Source organism: Malaya genurostris, chromosome 2 (genome assembly GCF_030247185.1).
Source record: "Malaya genurostris strain Urasoe2022 chromosome 2, Malgen_1.1, whole genome shotgun sequence".
Taxonomy (NCBI): domain Eukaryota; kingdom Metazoa; phylum Arthropoda; class Insecta; order Diptera; family Culicidae; genus Malaya; species Malaya genurostris.
In genome coordinates, this window is record NC_080571.1 from 217,925,549 (window position 1) to 217,945,094 (window position 19,546).

The 19,546-nt window shown below is 38.4% G+C and overlaps 1 protein-coding gene across 9 annotated transcripts in view; it reads left to right on the top strand.

Annotated features, from left to right (window-relative positions):
- LOC131427574 (cGMP-dependent 3',5'-cyclic phosphodiesterase-like) overlaps nt 1-19,546 on the top strand; it is a 197,472-nt gene that overhangs the window by 170,605 nt on the left and 7,321 nt on the right. For all 9 annotated transcript variants that reach the window (XR_009229287.1, XM_058590892.1, XM_058590894.1 and 6 more), the window contains exons 10-11: nt 18,984-19,142; nt 19,207-19,535. Coding sequence is in view for 8 of the 9 variants with exons in the window: in XM_058590892.1 (XP_058446875.1) it covers nt 18,984-19,142; nt 19,207-19,535 (488 nt within the window). In the remaining variant the exon portion in view is untranslated. The remainder of the gene's footprint in view (nt 1-18,983; nt 19,143-19,206; nt 19,536-19,546) is intronic.

The window sequence follows — 19,546 nt, forward strand, 5'->3', positions numbered from 1 at the left end:
GTTCTAAACTATTTAAATTCCTTTTTTGCAAATCAAAAGTTAAGAATCATCAATTTAGTGCAAATCTAGAATAATTTGATTACCTTTGTGCACTTTTCGCTATTCAAATTTCGCACCAAACGAGCGCAAATAAGACTAGCATTTGGCAGCATTGTATCCGAGAAAAAAGTTCCAAAATGGCCCTTTTGAAAAACCGAAATGAGACTCCAAAGCCACTAAAAGGACCGTTAGACCCCAAAAATAACGTAAAGAACTTACTTAGAAAACTGCCTTAAGCCGCCGCCCTACTTCCTACGTAGAATGCAAACGCAATCTTTTGAAACCAAGGACCATTTCAGCACTACAAAATCTTAAACGATCAAACAGTATCAAATCAATTAAAAATAGTCTAATCTGCACATTTTTGACTTTCTCATATAGAAAGGTTATGCAATCACTGTGTCATATACCATTCGACTCAGCTCGTTATTATTTGTTTTCAAATAATTTTATTAAAAGACATAACTATAGTCCCGCATTAGATGCAAATTTGATTAGTGTTAATTGAAAAACGAAGAAGTTATGCAATCACTGTGCTAATCAAATTTGCATCGAATTTGGACTTTAAGTTAGGGTTTTAAAAATTTGTTTTGTGGTTGGTTTTCTTATTCTTAAAAAAATATACTGCTGTTTTTGGTGTATATATTTATGAAGTTCCCTATCGATATCTTACAACATCTCCTTGGCCACCATTTATTGAAAAATGTACAGTTTCCGAGTAACCACGATTTAAAGAAAGTGCAAGCAAAAATATATCCTCTCTTTTCAAAAATCAGTCTTGAGTCGAATTGGTCTTTTCATGCATGCAAAACAAGTGGTTTTTCTTTCTGAAAATAGGTGCAATTTTGTTCAAATTGAAGAAAGTCGAACAAGTCGGCCTCGCACAAGTGAAAACGGTTTTCGTAGGAATTCTGCTATTCAATGTGTGTGTTCGTGATTAAATTAGACCCCTGCACAGTACAAGATTGAATCAATTTGCACTTTGTGCGGTTCGTAATGCCATTTGTGGATTTATTTTGTGCGTCGTTCACTTCGCACGAGAGACATTTTCTTCGAAATTCAGCTGTATTGAAGAAAAATGCAGGATGGCCTCGACCGTGGAATGCTGGATGAACGTGATCAGCACCTTTCATCGTCAACACCAACAAACTAAACGGTCCTTTTCAGGATATTCTTAAAAAATAGACACAAATAAGTTTCTATGGAACACCAAAAAATGGCTGCCTAAATATTCAAAACACGAGGAATGATTTTGACAACAGTTGTTCAGTCATAAGTCAATAGTTTCAACAACCCCATATTCAATTTGATCATTTTTTAAATTTCGTTTATTTTGACCCAGCTGATAAAAATTAATTGAACTTTTTAAGGTTTAGGCTTCATCCCCCATATTCTATGATGAACCATTGTTTGCTACGCTGTAGATAAGAACAAAGATTAATTTCTACCTACAAATGTTCGCCTTGGATTGTGACTGTAATAAAATGAAAGATATACGAAACGGTCAATAAGTCCAAAAAGTGTTCTACAGTTAATGGGCAAAATATCCAATTCAAATGTCATACATACAGCAGGTATCACTCAAACAAAGTGCCGAAGCAAACATTTCGCTGAACACCACTCTCTCAAATAGTGTTCCAATGTTTGCCACACAGACAGCATACATTATCGGTTTTTGGAACGGAAATAGTGTAATGGATAAGACAGTTGTTATTCATGCAAACGTAAGGCCAGAAAACACTTCAAACGAAGAATGACACAGAGGAAATTCGCTTTATAAGTAATAATAATTATCATGTTTTATCAGGTGCAAAACTAGAAGTTCTATTTTATTTGCTATGTCTGTCTATCTGTGATGACCACTTAAATAGAAAGCTCGTATATTTTTTGTAGACATCGATCATCTACTTCTAATTTCAACACAGTTACTTATGCTGTCTTCTTCCGTCGGCCGAATGAAGCTCTACCGTGTATTACTCTGGTGGATGGGTGATTGGGTTCAGCTTTTTGTATACAGACATCGGTATAGTTTGAGCCAGCCACAAGTTCATGAAATAACAAGATTGATTACGTTAGAGAGAAAATGGTTCTTTGTCAGACATAATTTTATTCAAGCAACAAGTGGTTCAACTAGCTTTCGGTACAAAGTATTGGATGCTATATAAAGTTGCTGACTTACAGTTATTACAGTTAGCTGGTGGTATGAATATCACAATAGCTAGCGCTGCGTATCCGAAATCCACAATACTGTTAGTGACAATTTCTTCAAAAAGAAAGTCGTTACGCGTGTATGAAGCGATGATAGGTACCGACAAGTTTTCGTTCAACACGTTTGGGATTCCCAAGCCACAGAATACTTTGAAAATTTTCAATAGTTTATCGGTGTCAGAGTCAATTGCCATTTTGCTTATAAAATATATGGACGAAATGCACGAAAAATGTCCCCATTCACTTTTCATTTAAGTATACTAACCCAGCGAAGTCGATTGATTAGTTAAGCTGCGATTTATTGGTGCTATTTGATATTCACTGGTGGAAAATGTTGCGGCGTTGGATTATCTCTTTCCTCGTTTCTGGTATGGGCATATGTATGAGCTCGCTTACATGGATGATAATCATCCTTCTCGGCCGGCCCAGAGAGCAGTTACAGCCAGCACGAAACTGAAAATGACTGAAAGTCTAGTGCTCGGTTTTGTTCCGTGTTGGTGGATTGTTTTGATTCGAACCACCAAAGAATGGGGACATCGTTGGGGCTGGCAGTTTATTTACCGATATCCAAAAGGAGTACAATGGAATATTTGTGGAACCAATGTGCAAGGCAATAACATTTTAGGATGTCGTTTAGGAAATAGCAGATCTGCCTTGATACCGATAGTACCAAATGAAGTGTATTTAGATGTTAATTTTTTGTCTTTCTCATAAAGAAAGTCTGTATGCAATGTCAAGACTTTGCTTTCGGTCCCGGACTCTGGTACCGGAAGTACCTTAGTGTTCAAATTTTGCAAGGCTATGCAATCACTTTGAAACCCGTCTTTTGAACGGAGACCAGGAGGGCCAAGTGTTATATACCATTCGACTCAGTTCGTCGTGATCACAAAATGGATGTGTGTATGTATGTGTGTAAGTGACAAATAATATCACTCGATTTTCTCAGGGATGGCCGAAACCGATGTCCACGAACTCAGATTCAAATGAAAGGTCTTATAAAGACTGTCCCAGAAAGTATGGACGCAACCAAAAACCGCTGCCATTTCGCAATGGTTCAGAATCTGTCAATTTTTATTGCTGAGTCCTGTTGTTTACACTCTTCTCTAACCACTTGTGCAGTTGTTTATTCGTTTTCATTAGTTTGTTTCGAAATGCGTGGACTTTCAGCAGAACAGTGTCGAAAAATTGTGTAAAAACGGTGCACAGAACGCGCACTGTCACTGAGAAAGATAGCAAAAATGGAAGCAGTAAGTGAAAAAGCCGTGCTAAATGCAATCAGGAAGTTCGGTGAGGATAACACCTTTGAGGATAAACCGAGAACGAGTCGAAAAAAAGGTCCTGCTAACTCTCAGTTGGATAAACGTATACTGAAGGCGTTCGAGCAAAAGAAGGAGGTTTCAGTTCGGGATGTGGCCAAAAAAGTGGGCACTTCGAAGTCAAATGTACTTCGTGCTAAAGAACGTCTGAATCTTCGAACCTATAAGAAGCAGAAACAACCAAAACGTAGTACGAAACAAGAAGCATCGATCAGGCCGAGGATTCGAAAGCTGTACAATACGATTCTTGCTGGAAATTTAAACTGCATGATCATCGACGACGAAACCTACGTGAAACTCGATTACAAATCCTTGCCGGGACCACAATATTATACGGTGCGCGAAGGGCAAGTGTTAAACCAGTCCGAGACATCGATTGAAGTCGAAAAATTTGGTAAGAAAGCTATGGTCTGGCAAGCAATTTGTAGCTGCGGTAAGATTTCGAAACCCTTCATCACCACTGCTTCAATGAACAGCGAAATATACATCAAGGAATGTTTACAAAAACGACTTCTACCCATGATTCGAAGCCACAAGGATCCTGTTGTCTTCCGGCCAGATCTTGCTTCTTGCCACTACTCGAAATCAACGGTAGAATGGTATACTACCAAAAATGTCACTTTCGTCCCAAAAGACATGGATCCACCAAATTGCCCACAACTTCGACCAATTGAGGAATTTCGGGCATTAACGAAGGCACATCGTTGGAAACATGTCTCGGCAGCCGAAACCATTCAACAGTTCGAAAAAGATTGGAAAAAAGTGTCAAAACTTGTCGCCAAGAAGTCTGTACGGAATTTAATGAGGAACGTTCGCAAGAAGGTACGCCAGTCTACAATGGCTAAGTAGCAAATGTTGAGAATAATATTCTGTTGTTGTAGTATAATATTATCAGTTTCTCGAATAAAATTTGACTATCTAACACTTGCGAATTATTTACAGCGAAATCAAAGTGCGTCCATACTTTCTGGGACAGTCTTTAATCCCATAGATCGCTTTTAAATTTTATCCCAATCCGACTTCCGGTTCCGGAATTACAAGGAAATAGTGCTAATTTATGAGTAAGTGCGCACTCAATTAATTTTCTATTTCTTAACCGATTTTTACATACTGAGAAGCAAAAAAATTCTTTAAAAAGTCCCCGAGAAGATGATCCAGATCCGACTTCCGGTTCCCGTATTAAGTATTACGTGTTTTTGAGAGAAACTAATGCTCTTCGCCTGCGCATGGTTGTCTCCTGAGAATGAGAACAAATTTGTCTCGCAATAAAAAGAGCGCGTATGGATAAGGTCTGCCGCTACTCTGTGTAATATACAGTTCCTACCATTTAAAACTAATCGCCATTTTAGTTTTGTTACCCAATTTTTTAATTCACTGTGTTCGGATTTCTGATTCACAATCGGAAATCTTGATTCACATTTTCCTGCGCAAAATGGGCTTATTTCCACCTCTGCTTTGAAGTGTATTAAATATATTTGAATCAAAGGAAATTGGATGCGCTGATTCAAAATAAAATATATTTGAATTCAAAGTGTAATATATTTAGGTTTTGAATAAATTTGTCTATTTGTATTTTTTAAAGATAATATGAGCTTCAATTCAAATCATGATTTGTGAAAATCGGTTTAAGCATCGCAGAGAAATCGAAGTGAGTTCTATTTTTTTAATTTTTCTTCACCACTTTCGGTGCTTTCGGAACAGGAAAATGGGGGACCAGTAGTGCCGAACTAAGTTCTTATGCCCAAACTAGAACAATTTATCAGACAGTTTTATGGGATTTGTACCTGTTTTTGACTGATGAAATTGGTATTTTTCCACTTATCACGCTTCAGTTCCGGAACCGGAAATTGGATCCGGATGAAATGTTCTACAATCGTTTAGAGAACTATAAGACCTTTCATTTGAATCTTCGTTTGTAAAAATCGCTTGAGCCTTTTCAGAGAAAATTGAGTGCACACTTTTTCTCTAATTTTCACATATTACCATGTAACACCGGAACCGGAAGTCGGATCCAAATGATATTCAATAGCAGGCTATGGGACTGTTAGACCTTTTATTTGAATCTATGTTTGTGAAAATCGGTTAAGCTATTTCTGAAAAAAGTGAGTGCATATTTTTTCCATTTTTTTAGTACATATCATCCTATACCTCCGGAACCGGAAGTCGGATCAATAGCAGGCTATACGACCATGGGACTTTTAATTTGAATCTTAGTTTGTGAAAATTGGTTCAGCCATCTCCGAGAAAAGTGAGTGCATATTTTTGTTACATACACACACACACACACACACACAGAGAGAGAGAGAGATTTGCTCAGTTCGTCGAGCTGAGTCGAACTGTATATAACATTCGGCCCTCCGGGCCACGGTTAAAAAGTCGGTTTTCACAGTGATTGCATAGCCTTTCTATATGAGAAAGGCAAAAAGGTACACACATATTTACACTTCAAAAGTAAAATGGTTCTCGCATTTTCTACCAATTTTCACGGAATGAAGTTCTAAGTTCCGTCTTCATCATTTCCCCGAACTTGTCGATTGGGCGAAGTTTCGGTGAATTTGGTGGGTTCATATCTTTTGGTACAAAATTGACTTCTTTGGCAAGGTACCACTCCAACGAGTTTCGAGAACAAAGGCAAGATGATAGATGGGGCCAAAACAGTGTTGATCCTTTGTGATGTTTTACTTTTTATGATTTTTTGCACTTTTTAAAAATGTAACCCAGCACGATTCACAGTTTTCTGTACAAAACAATCTCAAACCTCACCGACGAACGACCGTAACGAGCTTAAAGCCGGGTATAAATAAACGACATAAATTAAAAAATCTTGAACCTAGGATTTTTTTGCGACATCTCGGTTTGACGGGTTTGTGCGGTTCTTGAACTGTTGCACAGACCGGATCAGACCAATTGCAAATTTGTCTTTGACTGAAGACTCTTCAAATAGACAATTGGTCGTCGGTTGACTTCAAGCTAGTCGTCTTGCGCCTGGAATTGGCTACCCGTTCGAACTGACTTGGAACGGTTGGAATGAATTTTAAATTAGTGCTTTCGTTCTGAACTGATGAAGTTAGTTAAAAAAAGAGGCTTATAATTATCTGGAATAAACGTAAATTGATATCCTATGAGTTGTGAAGGATTATTTAAACTTTTTCGAACCGATTCGGTTCTGATGCGGGTGTAAATATTTTTCAATGTATTGCGATTGGTGTTTTAACACTTGTGCGATATAGATTCGTATCGATACATAATTGTACAGAGCTGATTACATGCTCGGTAGTCCTCAATTTTCCTCTAACAATGATATAGTCTTCTAAACGTGTATCTAAAGAGTTACGATTCAAGCGGATCATTTCATCCAAATACCCAGTAGTACATGTAATTTTTGTTTTAGACTTCAGTGTTGTCGATTGTAGAATAAAATTTTTCCTAAAGCACTTAAATTAAGTGCATGAAAAATCCAATTAGTAGTATGAGTAGTAATTGCCTAGTTGTATCCTCTTTTTCGTTCTTAATTGTAATTAAGCATGTTATTCTGGGCACGTTCGCTATCAAAATCTCGCGCACTGCAGAGCTTAAGAAGATAGTATTTGCAACCAAGATCATTTAGAAACATTCGCAATTAATTCGATAATAAATGTTAATTTAAACGAATGCGATTCGGATTTCTATAAAAAAAAACGTGCTTAATCCACCTAGCAATGAGATGATACCTTTTTTATCAATCCGCATGTGTTTTTGCATGAATATTCTTCGGTGTTTCAGTTCTCGTGACATTATTTTAATGATCGTCGATTTAAGCGGCAATTTGAGATTTTAATCACTCATTACTCTGTAATATCGAAACTTTAAATCGTATCGAATTTGAATCTAAAAGTGTGACAATCGATTGAACATTACATGATATGTCGGAGTAAGTTCCACTTTAGACTTTACGGTTATTTAAGGTACTTCCAGGGCCGGTTTGAATTTTAAAAATTCATCATTCTGTAATTCCAGAATCGGAAGTCAGAATTGGATAATATTAATTAATTTTGTCTTCGTAGATCTGGCTTTTGTGATGTGGAACACATCTTTATTAGGGGTGCAAATCAGAAACTCAAGAAAAACTACACGTAGAAATGTGGTCAGGATTTAAACACTTACAGCTCAGTCTGTTTTGTATCAATTATGATTATTATTTCATCATTTGATAGGAAATATTTCTACGTATTGATTTGAATGTTCATAGCCATGTATTTTGAATTGTATATCATTGAAATGTTGATTAATAGCTAGCAGTGTCCTATTTTGTCTGCGAAAAATCTCCAGCATACCGGATTTCCCTGCCATAGTCGACGGTTTTGAAGGAGTAAGAGATATATCAAAGAGAGAGCATCGCTCTGTTTGGTCAATTGTTGCAAAAGCGAAGCTGTTGGAAGCAAGCGAAATTAAAGCTAACGTTTCAGTCCTATTCCTAGCATGCTAGAGATAGGTTGTTGCTAGACAGCAAGACAAAACGTGCTATAAAACGATTTGAAGCTTTAAGGTCTGATGCCAGTTGTTAGCGTAAAACCGGGTCGCTCGCGGTGCGTATTACATTTCTCTTCATGCTCTCTCGTAAATGTGTAAAATGACTCTCGATGTGGCCGGGTGGCCAAGAAAGTTTTGATATTTTCGGTTACAAGTTTGACTACATCACATAAAATCCAATGAAGCTACCGCTTGTTTGGCAGCCTTGATGAGCCGATTTTATTTTTCTCTCATGTTTCGTTACGTTACCAGGGAACTAAAATGGCGCCGACATAGAAATCGACTTACATTTACAAAAATAAAATTCACTTAATTTTTATCGCGACAACATATATGTTTTTATGCACTAATCGCATCTAAACTAAATTATCTAGACATTGTCAGGATAGATTTTTGATCCATGCTTTTGAAGGCGAGATATTCAATGAACAAGTTGAAAGTTGCCGTTTTCAGCTATGCAACTCTTCCTTCATAAAAAAGACTTTCCCGGCCGCTAAAGTCAAACAATCATTCTGAAATTTTCACAGAATAATCTAAACTAAATTTCTAAGAGATTGTCTGTTGGATTTTTTGATATTCGTCACCGTTTCTGAGAAAATCAGATTTGAAGCGTGAAAATAGCCCTTTAAAACGTCCTAAAACATACTGGCCTCAGCCTTTGATTGGTATACTCTGATCTTGTGTCATGCAAGCTCGGAATTCCATGTTATGTCGTTTCCCCATGAGAATTTGACAACTACCTCTGGATAAATTTGAGTGCTTAAGATTAATTTCTAATTTATATTAGATAAACTCGATTGATAATGAGAAATAGTTTATCGCTTCAACCGAAATCGCAGAATGGTAGAGAAACTTAACGCTAAAAAACTGCTTGCATAAAAAACTTGAACACAAGCTTGACGAAGAGAAGCTTAATTATCGAAATCGCAAGTATGTACAAAGATATAATTGCATATATTTGGGATAATGGTGTAATTTCGTCGGTCATAAAACAAATGCAAATCAAGACAAATGATGTTCGGTGTTGGTTCGGATTGATTGAACTTTTTGATTGTAGATCATTAGAAATTTTGGTTGCCTTGTTCCACATCAACGGCTCGAACAACCCCATGGGGCTGATCCTTGTAGTTTTTAGAAAACGATTGAGCTTTGAGGAACGATTCGATACTGGAACCGGCATTCGAAAGTCAGTTTAGCCGAAGTCAGATAAATTCACCTGAGTAGCTGTTTAGTTTACATTTGTTTCAAAATGTTTGAAAATCAGTATAAACATCTTTGAGAAATCGTAGTGCGAATTAAATCCGAATCGAAAACTGAATACCACTAAAACTGAAATAAGTTTATTTGTTTTTTTTTTTTTCATAAATACGTTTATTTCTTAAGGCAGTTTACATAAGTTTTTCTTCGCCGTAGCATCACTTTTACATAATATTCTTATCCTAATTTAATTCTAACATAGTCACAACGTTATGCATTTATTAAAACATATTCTCTTATTACTTAAATATCATCTTAGGTAACTCGTCATTAATTATGAAATCTACTCGGAAATATTATTTGAACCAAACGATTAACTTCTATAAATTATAAAATAAGCTGTTATTTTCAGACATTTTGTTAATAATTTCATAAACTGTTTCGAGTTTGTTTGTATCATTACATTATTTTTATTCTAATTTAGCTATTGGTTGAACTCATGGACGCAGCTGGGATCAGAACTAAGTCTTGAAAGGGACCTTTATTAAATTGAAACTCCAGTTTTCTTTATGAAATGATAAATAAGTTTCATGTATGAAAGGTCACGACAAGCAAGAATGTCTCGAACTGGGATATTGGATAGTCTACCTTGGGTACGCAAAGAATTTATTAGTTGAGATCTGACATCACGATACTCCACGCATGTCCAAACGACATGATCAATATCTCGATAACCTTCGCCACAAGCACAATGATTAGTCTCGGAGAGCCCAATTCGAAGGAGATGTGCATCTAACGTGTAGTGATTGGACATGAGTCTAGACATCACACGAATGAAATCTCTACTCACATCCAGTCCCCTGAACCATGCCTTTGTCGATATTTTCGGAATAATTGAGTGCATCCACCGACCCAGATCATCTTTATCCCAAGAAGCTTGCCAGCTGGCAAGTGTTCTTTGGCGAGACGAGCTATAGAATTCGTTGAAAGCAATTGGTCTCTCATAAATTTCACCCTCAATAGCACCACGTTTGGCTAAAATATCGGCTCTTTCATTGCCAGGAATGGAGCAATGAGCCGGGACCCAGACTATAGTGATTAGATAATTATTGTTCAATATGTCGTTCAGGCACTGTTTTATTTTGCCCAGGAAAAACGGTTCAGTCTTGCCAGTCATGTTTGAGCGAATGGCTTCAATTGCACTCAGACTATCTGTGAAGAGGAAATAATGGTTTGGAATTAATGTGACGATTACACTCAAACTATATTGAACTGCTGCTAGCTCTGCTATATAAACAGATGCAGGTTCTTGAAGCCTAAATGAGGCCGAAACATTATTGTTGAACATACCAAACCCTGTCGCTTCTTCAATTCGCGATCCGTCCGTGTAAAACATTTTCTCAGAGTCAATATGCCTGAACTTACTTGAAAATATTTTTGGGATTTCCGTCGAACGTAGATGATCCGGGATTCCACGCACTTCGCGCTGCATGGATGTATCGAAAAATAAAGTTGAGTCAGGGACATTTAGGAGGCTGACACGGATAGGAATATATCTTGAAGGGTTGATTTCCTGTGACATATGGTTAAAATATACTGTCATGAATTTTGTTTGAGATCGAAGCTCGACTAGTCGTTCGAAATTATTAATTACCATGGGATTCAGCACCTCACATCTTATTAGCAGGCGTGATGAAAGCTCCCAAAATCGATCTTTTAATGGAAGAACTCCCGCCAGAACTTCAAGACTCATTGTATGTGTCGAATGCATGCACCCTAAAGCAATTCGCAAACAACGATACTGAATTCGCTCCAGTTTGATAATATGAGAGTTTGCAGCGGAACGAAAGCAAACGCATCCATATTCCATCACTGAAAGTATCGTTGTCTGATACAATTTTATTAGATCTTCCGGATGAGCACCCCACCAAGATCCTGTTATTGTTCGAAGAAAATTTTCTCTTTGTTGGCATTTTGTTATCAGAAACCTAATGTGTCCTCCCCACGTGCATTTGGAATCGAACCACACCCCGAGGTATTTAAAAGTTAAAACCTGTTGGATCATTCTTCCCATCATATGGAGCTGAAGCTGCGCGGGATCATGCTTTCTTGAAAAGACGACTAACTCTGTTTTCTCCGCAGAGAATTCGATACCAAGATGAACAGCCCAATCGGACAAGTTATCTAAGGTATCTTGCAATGGTTTATGCAGATCAATAGCTTTGGGTCCAGTAACTGAAACCACGCCATCATCTGCCAATTGTCTTAGTGTACATGGGGTTACTAGACAGCTGTCAATGTCATTTACGTAAAAATTATAGAGGAGCGGACTGAGGCATGAGCCTTGCGGGAGACCCATGTAACTATTTCTGAGTGTTGCCAAATCGCCATGTGAAAAATGCATGTGTTTCTCTGACAAAAGGTTGTGCAAATAATTATTTATAACCGCTGGGAGTCCATTTTGGTGAAGCTTGTCTGAAAGAACATCAATGGAAACTGAATCAAATGCTCCTTTAATGTCTAAAAATACAGATGCCATTTGTTGCTTTTGAGCGAAGGCAATTTGGATGTCAGACGAAAGTAATGCAAGGCAATCATTCGTCCCTTTATTTCTACGGAAGCCAAACTGAGTATCTGACAACAAACCGTTCGTCTCGACCCAAGTGTCGAGACGTCGTAGAATAATTTTTTCGAACAATTTTCTGATGCAGGACAACATCGCAATGGGTCTATATGAGTTGTGATTGGAAGCTGGTTTCCCCGGTTTTTGAATGGCGATAACTTTCACTTGTCTCCAGTCAGGTGGAACAATATTTTGCTCAAGAAACTTGTTGAACAATTCCAACAAACGTCTTTTTGCGAGGTTGGGCAGATTCTTCACCAAGTTGAATTTAATTCTGTCCAACCCTGGAGCGTTATTGTTACAAGACAAGAGTGCTATAGAAAATTCCATCATTGAAAATGGGTTATTAATAAAACCATTATTTGGAGGAGATTCCCGTATAATGCTCTGCGTAGGAACAGAATCTGGGCAAACTTTCCTAGCAAAGTCAAATATCCATCGGTTCGAGTATTCATCACTCTCATTGCCCACGGTACGATTCCTCATTCGTCTGGCCGTGTTCCAAAGAGTGCTCATTGAGGTATCTCTTGACAAACCTTCGACAAAATGTTTCCAATAGCTACATTTTTTGGCTCGAAGTATGCTCTTGTACTTGGTTTCTAAAACCATAAGTTTTTCAAAATTCTGAGGAGTTCCTCCTCCCCGTTTTAGAAACGTCTTGCAAGCATTTTGTTTTGCGAGTTTAGCCTCTGAGCACTCTTTGTCCCACCAGGGGTTGGGAGGCCTTCTGTTAGTCGTTGGCCCAGGAAAGCGTTTAGTTTGGGATTGTTCTGCTGCCTCCAGAATCGAACAAATGAGGAAGTCATATTCTTCAAGTGGAGGGAGCTCTTCCATTGAATTCAAAATACTAGAGATACTACTTTGGTATTTAATCCAGTCGATATTTTTTGTCAAATCATATGGAATACTAGCGGAAGTAGCAATGCAATTGCTACTGCTAATTGAGATGATGATTGGTAAATGATCGCTACCGTGTAAATCAGGCAGTATTTTCCAGGTGCAATCTAGTCGAATTGATGTTGAGCAAAGAGATAGATCTAATGCACTTGGGCGTGCCGGAGGTCTTGGGATCCGTGTCATGCTACCCATATTTAATACCGTCATGCTAAAATTGTCACAAATGTTTTGTATTAAAGATGATCTGCTATCATTGTAAACGGAACCCCACATAATACCGTGCGAATTTAAATCCCCCAGAATCAATCGTGGTGCAGGAAGGGCTTCAACCATTTCATTAAGCTGTTGCTGTCCAACTTGTGCTTTTGGAGGAATATAAACCGAAGCTATGCAAATATCTTTGCCTTTAATGTTTATTTGGCAAGCAACAACTTCTATACTAGAAGTTGAAGGGATGTTTAATCTATAAAAGGAATAGCATTTCTTAATTCCCAAAAGCACTCCACCATACGGAGAGTCTCTATCGAGACGTATAATGTTAAAATCATTAAAATTTAAAGCTATGTTTGAAGTAAGCCATGTTTCGCATAAAGCAAATACATCACATTTTTGACTATGCAATAATATTTTAAATGAATCAAGTTTTGGCATGATGCTTCGACAATTCCACTGCAGGACAGTGATTGTATCATTTGCGACGGGTGATTAATTATCCATCAAAAGATACAAAACCTGAGACAATTGGCCATTGAGCTGATAACTGCTTCAAAAAGGTTCTAGCTATTGGAAGGAATGCCATTATGAGGGTCTTTAAGGGTTCAGATATATTGAATGCTGAGAAAATCCATTCAACAATTTCCGAAAACTTCAGTAATCCTGTTGGTGGCTGTGAAATGGAGCCCACTGGATTATTATCTTTTTCTGTACTAGATCCTGGATTGGTTTGTGAATTTGACAAACCAGGAAGCACAGTCTTTGGTTTTGACTTTTTTTGTTTAACACGGGGATCTTTTTTTGAAGATGAAATTTTAGGTGTCTTTTTTGGTAATTTGGAGGAAGACTTCTTTCTCTTAACTGACCCTTGGGTAGTGATAAACGAATTACCTTCACTATTTTCGTCAGAGTCAGAGTCCTCTGGTTCCTCTAGATTTGAAAACCCGTTTTCGGTTTCCAAAGGGGGACATCAATGACCGTTTTAAGCATTTCTGCATATGTGCGCTTAGACCGTGCTTTTAAAGAAAGCTTAATTTTGTCTTTGTGCACTTTAAATGCAGTGCATAATGAAATATCATCATGAGGACTATTCCCACAATAAATACATTTTTCAATTTCCTTGTTGCAATCATTATCTTTATGAGGCCCTTCACACTTAATACATTTTGGTTTATTACTACAGTAAGTAGCTGTGTGGCCGAATTTTTTGCAGTTCGTACAATTCATTACATTTGGAACAAAAAGCCGAACAGGGAGGCGAATTTTATCGACATAGACATGGGACGGCAACGCAGACCCGGCAAATGTCACTCGAAACGAGTCTGATGGGCGATAAACTTTTTTTTCCTCTTCATGAACTACTGAGTACAGTTGTTTGCACTCCAGTATTTTCACACCCTCAAGCATAGAGTTCTTGAAACGACCAACACCATGCTTGAGTAAATCATCTACCGAAAGACTCGCTTCGGTAACAACACCGTCAATTTCGACATCTTTGGAGGGTATGTAAACTTTATACTCTTTATTGAAATGTTCCGAAGAGACAATATCATTCGCGTGTTTCAAATTATTTACCACAACACGAATTTTATCGTTATTTACTTTTATGATCTCTTTGATTGAAGAGTATCGTGATGTCAAACCTTTATTAATTTGAAAAATGTTTAATGGCTTTGATATACGTCTAAAAAAGACTATCCAAGGCCCAGAAGAGCTCTCCTGATATTTTTTCGTTCGTGGGGGTATCGGATTCATGCTAGGATTTACGTCCATGGATTCATCCATTACATTAAAATTTTTAACTAAACTTTAAAATAAAATTTGAAACCAACACTACACAGTACTCAATCAAAAGGAAAAGAAAAAACTTCTACCTTGAAATTGTTGTCTATCTCCGTTGCACTGCCGTGTAGATCCTCGTTGCTCTAGATGTTCTTGTTGGATGTATCTGGACGTTGATACAATGCTGAAGCTCACTGTAGCGATAGAATATGATGTGATGCTACTGCTACCTGACATCCAGCACCACTCGAATTCCGATTTGCTTTCGTCTTCGCCAGCTGTAACCAGCGCAGGTCACCGGTGTATACCTGCGTGTTGTATGGCAGTGGAAAGACCGAGTTGTCTTGTCTCCTTCTTCCTAGTGCTCCGCACCGATATGCTTCTGCACCGAAGTGCCTTCGCACCGGTGTGCCTTTGCACTCTCCTGCTTCTATGTGCCTTTGCACTCTTCCTCTTCGATGTGCCTTTGCACTCTCCTGCTCAGCACTTGTGGCTGTATATTGCGGCCTGGGTAGAGTTTGGGAAACGCCCTTTGTTGTTTCCTTCACCAGCTTGGCCCAGCACTAGGGCTCTCTTATGCAGCACGACTATACGTTTTAACGGCTGCTGCCAACAGGTTTCTACCTGTAGTTCAACCGTTGTCGTATTTAACGCGTGTAAACCAACCAGCGTTATTAAACTGTACGCTTCTATACACAACCTTCTCGGTTGAACGGCTATTACTGAATGAAGTTTATTTGTTATCGACTATCCAAATCTGTAAACCCGATAAATGATGTGAAATAGACATTTGTATACTAATCATCCTGTATCCCCTAAACCGGAAGTTGGATCTGACTGAAAAGCAAGATATTTTACAGGATCTTAAAACTTTTCATTTGAATTTTAGATCGGTTCAGCCATCTACGAGAAAATTGGGTCTACAATTTTCATTTCGTTTCACATATCATCCTGTAGTTCCGGAACCAGAAATCGGATCCAAACATAATTCAGGAACCTGATTTAGAAGCATATGACTTTTCGTATGAATCTGAGTTTGTAGAAAACGGTTGAGTCATCTCCGAAAAAAATTGAGTGAAATTATTTGTCACACATGCATTTACCGATCTCGACGAACTGATTCGAATGGTACATGGTTGTTATGTTATTCCAGCTCTTATTGCTGTAAGTAGTTTAAATCAATATAATTATGGAATTGCTTTCAACTGGAAAATACTGCCATCATTTGGTTTACATTTGTCATGTTCGAACATTTATGTTGCCAAAAACGAATGTTGCTAAAATCGGTCCGACGCAAAATGTCATGAAACAGGATACTGTACACAGTCTTTTTGGTGCTTAGAAACAATTGTACACAGATAAAAATATTTTGTAAATTTACATTTATTTTCATGCACATATTCGGAGCAGGAAATTGAATAGAAAATTACATTACAAAACTAAGCGGTTTGTAAATATACAGTCTTGTTCAATGAAAAACTGAATGAATATTAATGTAATTTTACATCAATCATGGTTTTAAATCAGATTTTCGTTTCAACTGACGTCTCTTTCATAGTACTATCGGTTTACATGCCGTGTAAGTTTCATCATTTCTTTCTGTGTATGAAACAGTATAAAAAATCGTGTTTTGCGTTGCTCCCAAGCATTGCTTTGACATACAGCGCTCAAAATTCCTACTGTTGAAATAGGGGGAAAAGTCGCGTACACAAAAATATCGATATCTCCGTCAAAAATGAACGGATTTTACCAATCTATGGCTTGTTGGATAGGTATTACCGTGCGAAATCTAAGTCTGGAAACATATTCTGTTTTCAAGGTCAGATACTGTCAAAAAACAAATGAAAATTTTGACAACGAAACTATCCAACGTATCCCCTATAGAACAAAATACACCAGCTGCAGGGAAAATTGACGACACAAAACCACAAAGAAGCTGCAAATTCTGCACCCCTAAGGAATGCTGAACAATCTGCTGGGGATCACATTTAGTGGAAGCAGAAGTAAGTTCTGAACCTCTACGAGGTCACGAACAGTCTGCTGTAAAACCTTTTTAGGTTTGTTACTATGTGCGTTCTTTCTGATGAACGATGCACAGGTAATAAAACCTCCAACCCCCGAGAGGATTTAGAGATTTTACAAAAGCGACACCATTCTGCACTCCCGGAAGAATGCAGAACGATTCGCAGTATGTACGAGCAGAAGTAAATTTGGTACCCCATAAAGAATGCCAAACAATCTGCAAAACCCTATTTAAGGTGAATACAGAAAGGATTCATTCACTCCAGGAAGAACGATGAACCCATCTGACTAAAGCTCCTTATCACATTGGGTGAGAAACGAGAGAATATCCTTTTGCTGGCATGTTTGGATGCAGCCTAAGATGAATCTTGTGCTTTATACAACTAGTTGAAAGTGGTGAAGCTGGTTTCGGATCAACGAAATCATTCGTTGCACCAGCTCTAGCCAACTCATCAGCCCATTCATTTCCAGTAATACCAGAATGGCCGGGTAAATAAACAAGAAGTAAACAGCATTTGAGATGCTAAGGTCTTCAATTTAAGTTCGACATACGATCACAAGATTCGACCGTGAATCAATCGAACTGAGTGCTTTTAAGGCTGCCTGACTGTCGGAACAAAAATAAATTCGTTTACCACAGATCCTCTGCTGAAGTGCCGATTGTATTCCACACAGATTTCTGCTTCAAACACAGTACAGTATCTGCCAAGTGAATGAGACAGCTCTAGCCTCATTTCACGACAGTAGACACCAGCACCAGCACGACCATTCAACAGAGAACCGTCCGTATAACAAACTATGTGCTCATCAAGTTGTCGTTCCAGACAACCAGACAACCATTCCGCACGAAAAGGATAGCTCACATTGAATATTTTGAAAGGAAAACTGCATGTGAGAGTTAGGTCACTTGGAGCGAGTAAATACTCAGCCCAGGTAACCAGGTGTGGCTAGTAGCATAGTCTATAGGGTTACTGTTTCAAAGCCCTGTAACCTTAAGACGATATGCACAAAATAAAGCCATGCAAGCTCTTTTAATCCTGAAGTCAATGTGAGCAGACCAATTCAGTTTTGAATCAATAATAACCTCGACGTATTTAACTTGATCGACCACAGTGACCTCTGAACCGAAGAACTGTAACGGACGAGCTCCTGTGATTATCCTACGACGAGTGAAAAGCATCATTGATGTTTTGCCCGGATTTACGGATAATCCAACCTGACAACACCATTGCTCAACAGATCGCAGGGCTTGCTGCATTAAATCAAAGAGAGTGGTAACGCTTATACCGGTCATCAATATATGATAATCGTCGGCAAAACCATCCAAGGTTATTAAGTTTCCTTAACAAACCATCAGCGACTAGGTTCCATAAAAGTGGGGATAGTACACCACCTTGAGGACACCCACAGACACTTCGCTTTCTAATCTCTGCTTGCCGAAGCGATGAACAAAGAAGTCGATTGCTAATCATTGCGTGATTCCGTTCACGACTGCATTGTTCAACCTCCTGCAGCCATTTAGTCCTTATACCACCGGTACAGGTGGACCGTAGCATTATTCTTAGCCAGTTGGGAAACCGCTATCGACACTACACGGCTATCTAGGCTGCTCAGAAAGGGATGTTGACATTGATGGACAACTTCCATGGATGGCCGAGCAGCCGATATAGGAGAGCAGGGCCAAGACCGAAGCGGATACAATACGAAATTTTGAATTGCCCCAAACCGGCCTCACGAATAGTTTCTTCTTTGACTCATCAATACATATTACCGAGCTTCGCATTAAGCAGTTCAATTTGAACTGCTATGCACCGATGAGTCAAAGACGAAACGTAAACATATTAAAAACGGTTATGTGCCCTAGCACAAAATTTAGCTAACCCTTGAATGACTTACGAATAGGTCTAGAATTGTTAAAAGAAAAATGGTAATACCTCGCTTTTTATCACTTCAATATTCCTCAATGGAAGGACTAAATGAAAAATCTGATGCATATCATTTACAAGCAAAATATTGGCTTGATTGTTTAATATTCTGTTCAGCAGGTTGTATCCATTACCTGAATCAAAGCGAGTTTCGAGAAGGTCTACCAATGTTTGTTCGGCTCGTACACGTTATCTACACTAGGATTCTAAACGTTGCATGCTTAAGATGTTTGTTTACTTCAATCATTTCAGTTCAATGGCTTTCACTTCGACAAGTGTGACGAAGAGGTAGCAACGGCATTTTCCGTATACTGCGGTATCAGCATCATGCATGCGCTCGTACATAAGCAAGTGCAAAAGGCCGAAGCCCGCTACAAACTTTCCCAAGAGCTGCTTCTTTATCATATGAAGGTGAGTTTTCGCTTGATCTGTGTAAGGCTCAACTGTGATAATAAATTACTTGGTTCGTTTTCAGGTACCGGATACTGAAATACAACACGTACTAGATGGAGCAAATGGACAGGAGACCGATCAGTACACTCTCGATTTTCCCAGATTCGAATTTTCTCCTCGCGATGTGAAAGACTTTGCTCTGTCGGTGCAGCTATCGATGAGAATGTTTTGTGATCTCAATTTCATAACTACTTTTCAAATTCACGAAGATAAGCTAGCCAGATTTATTCTGATGGTGCAGAAAGGCTATCGGGATACTCCGTATCACAATTGGTGGCATGCCTTCTCGGTTGCTCATTTTGCTTACGCACTAATGACGAATCTGCGGTTGATTGAGCGAGGCATCATAACGTAAAAAATGG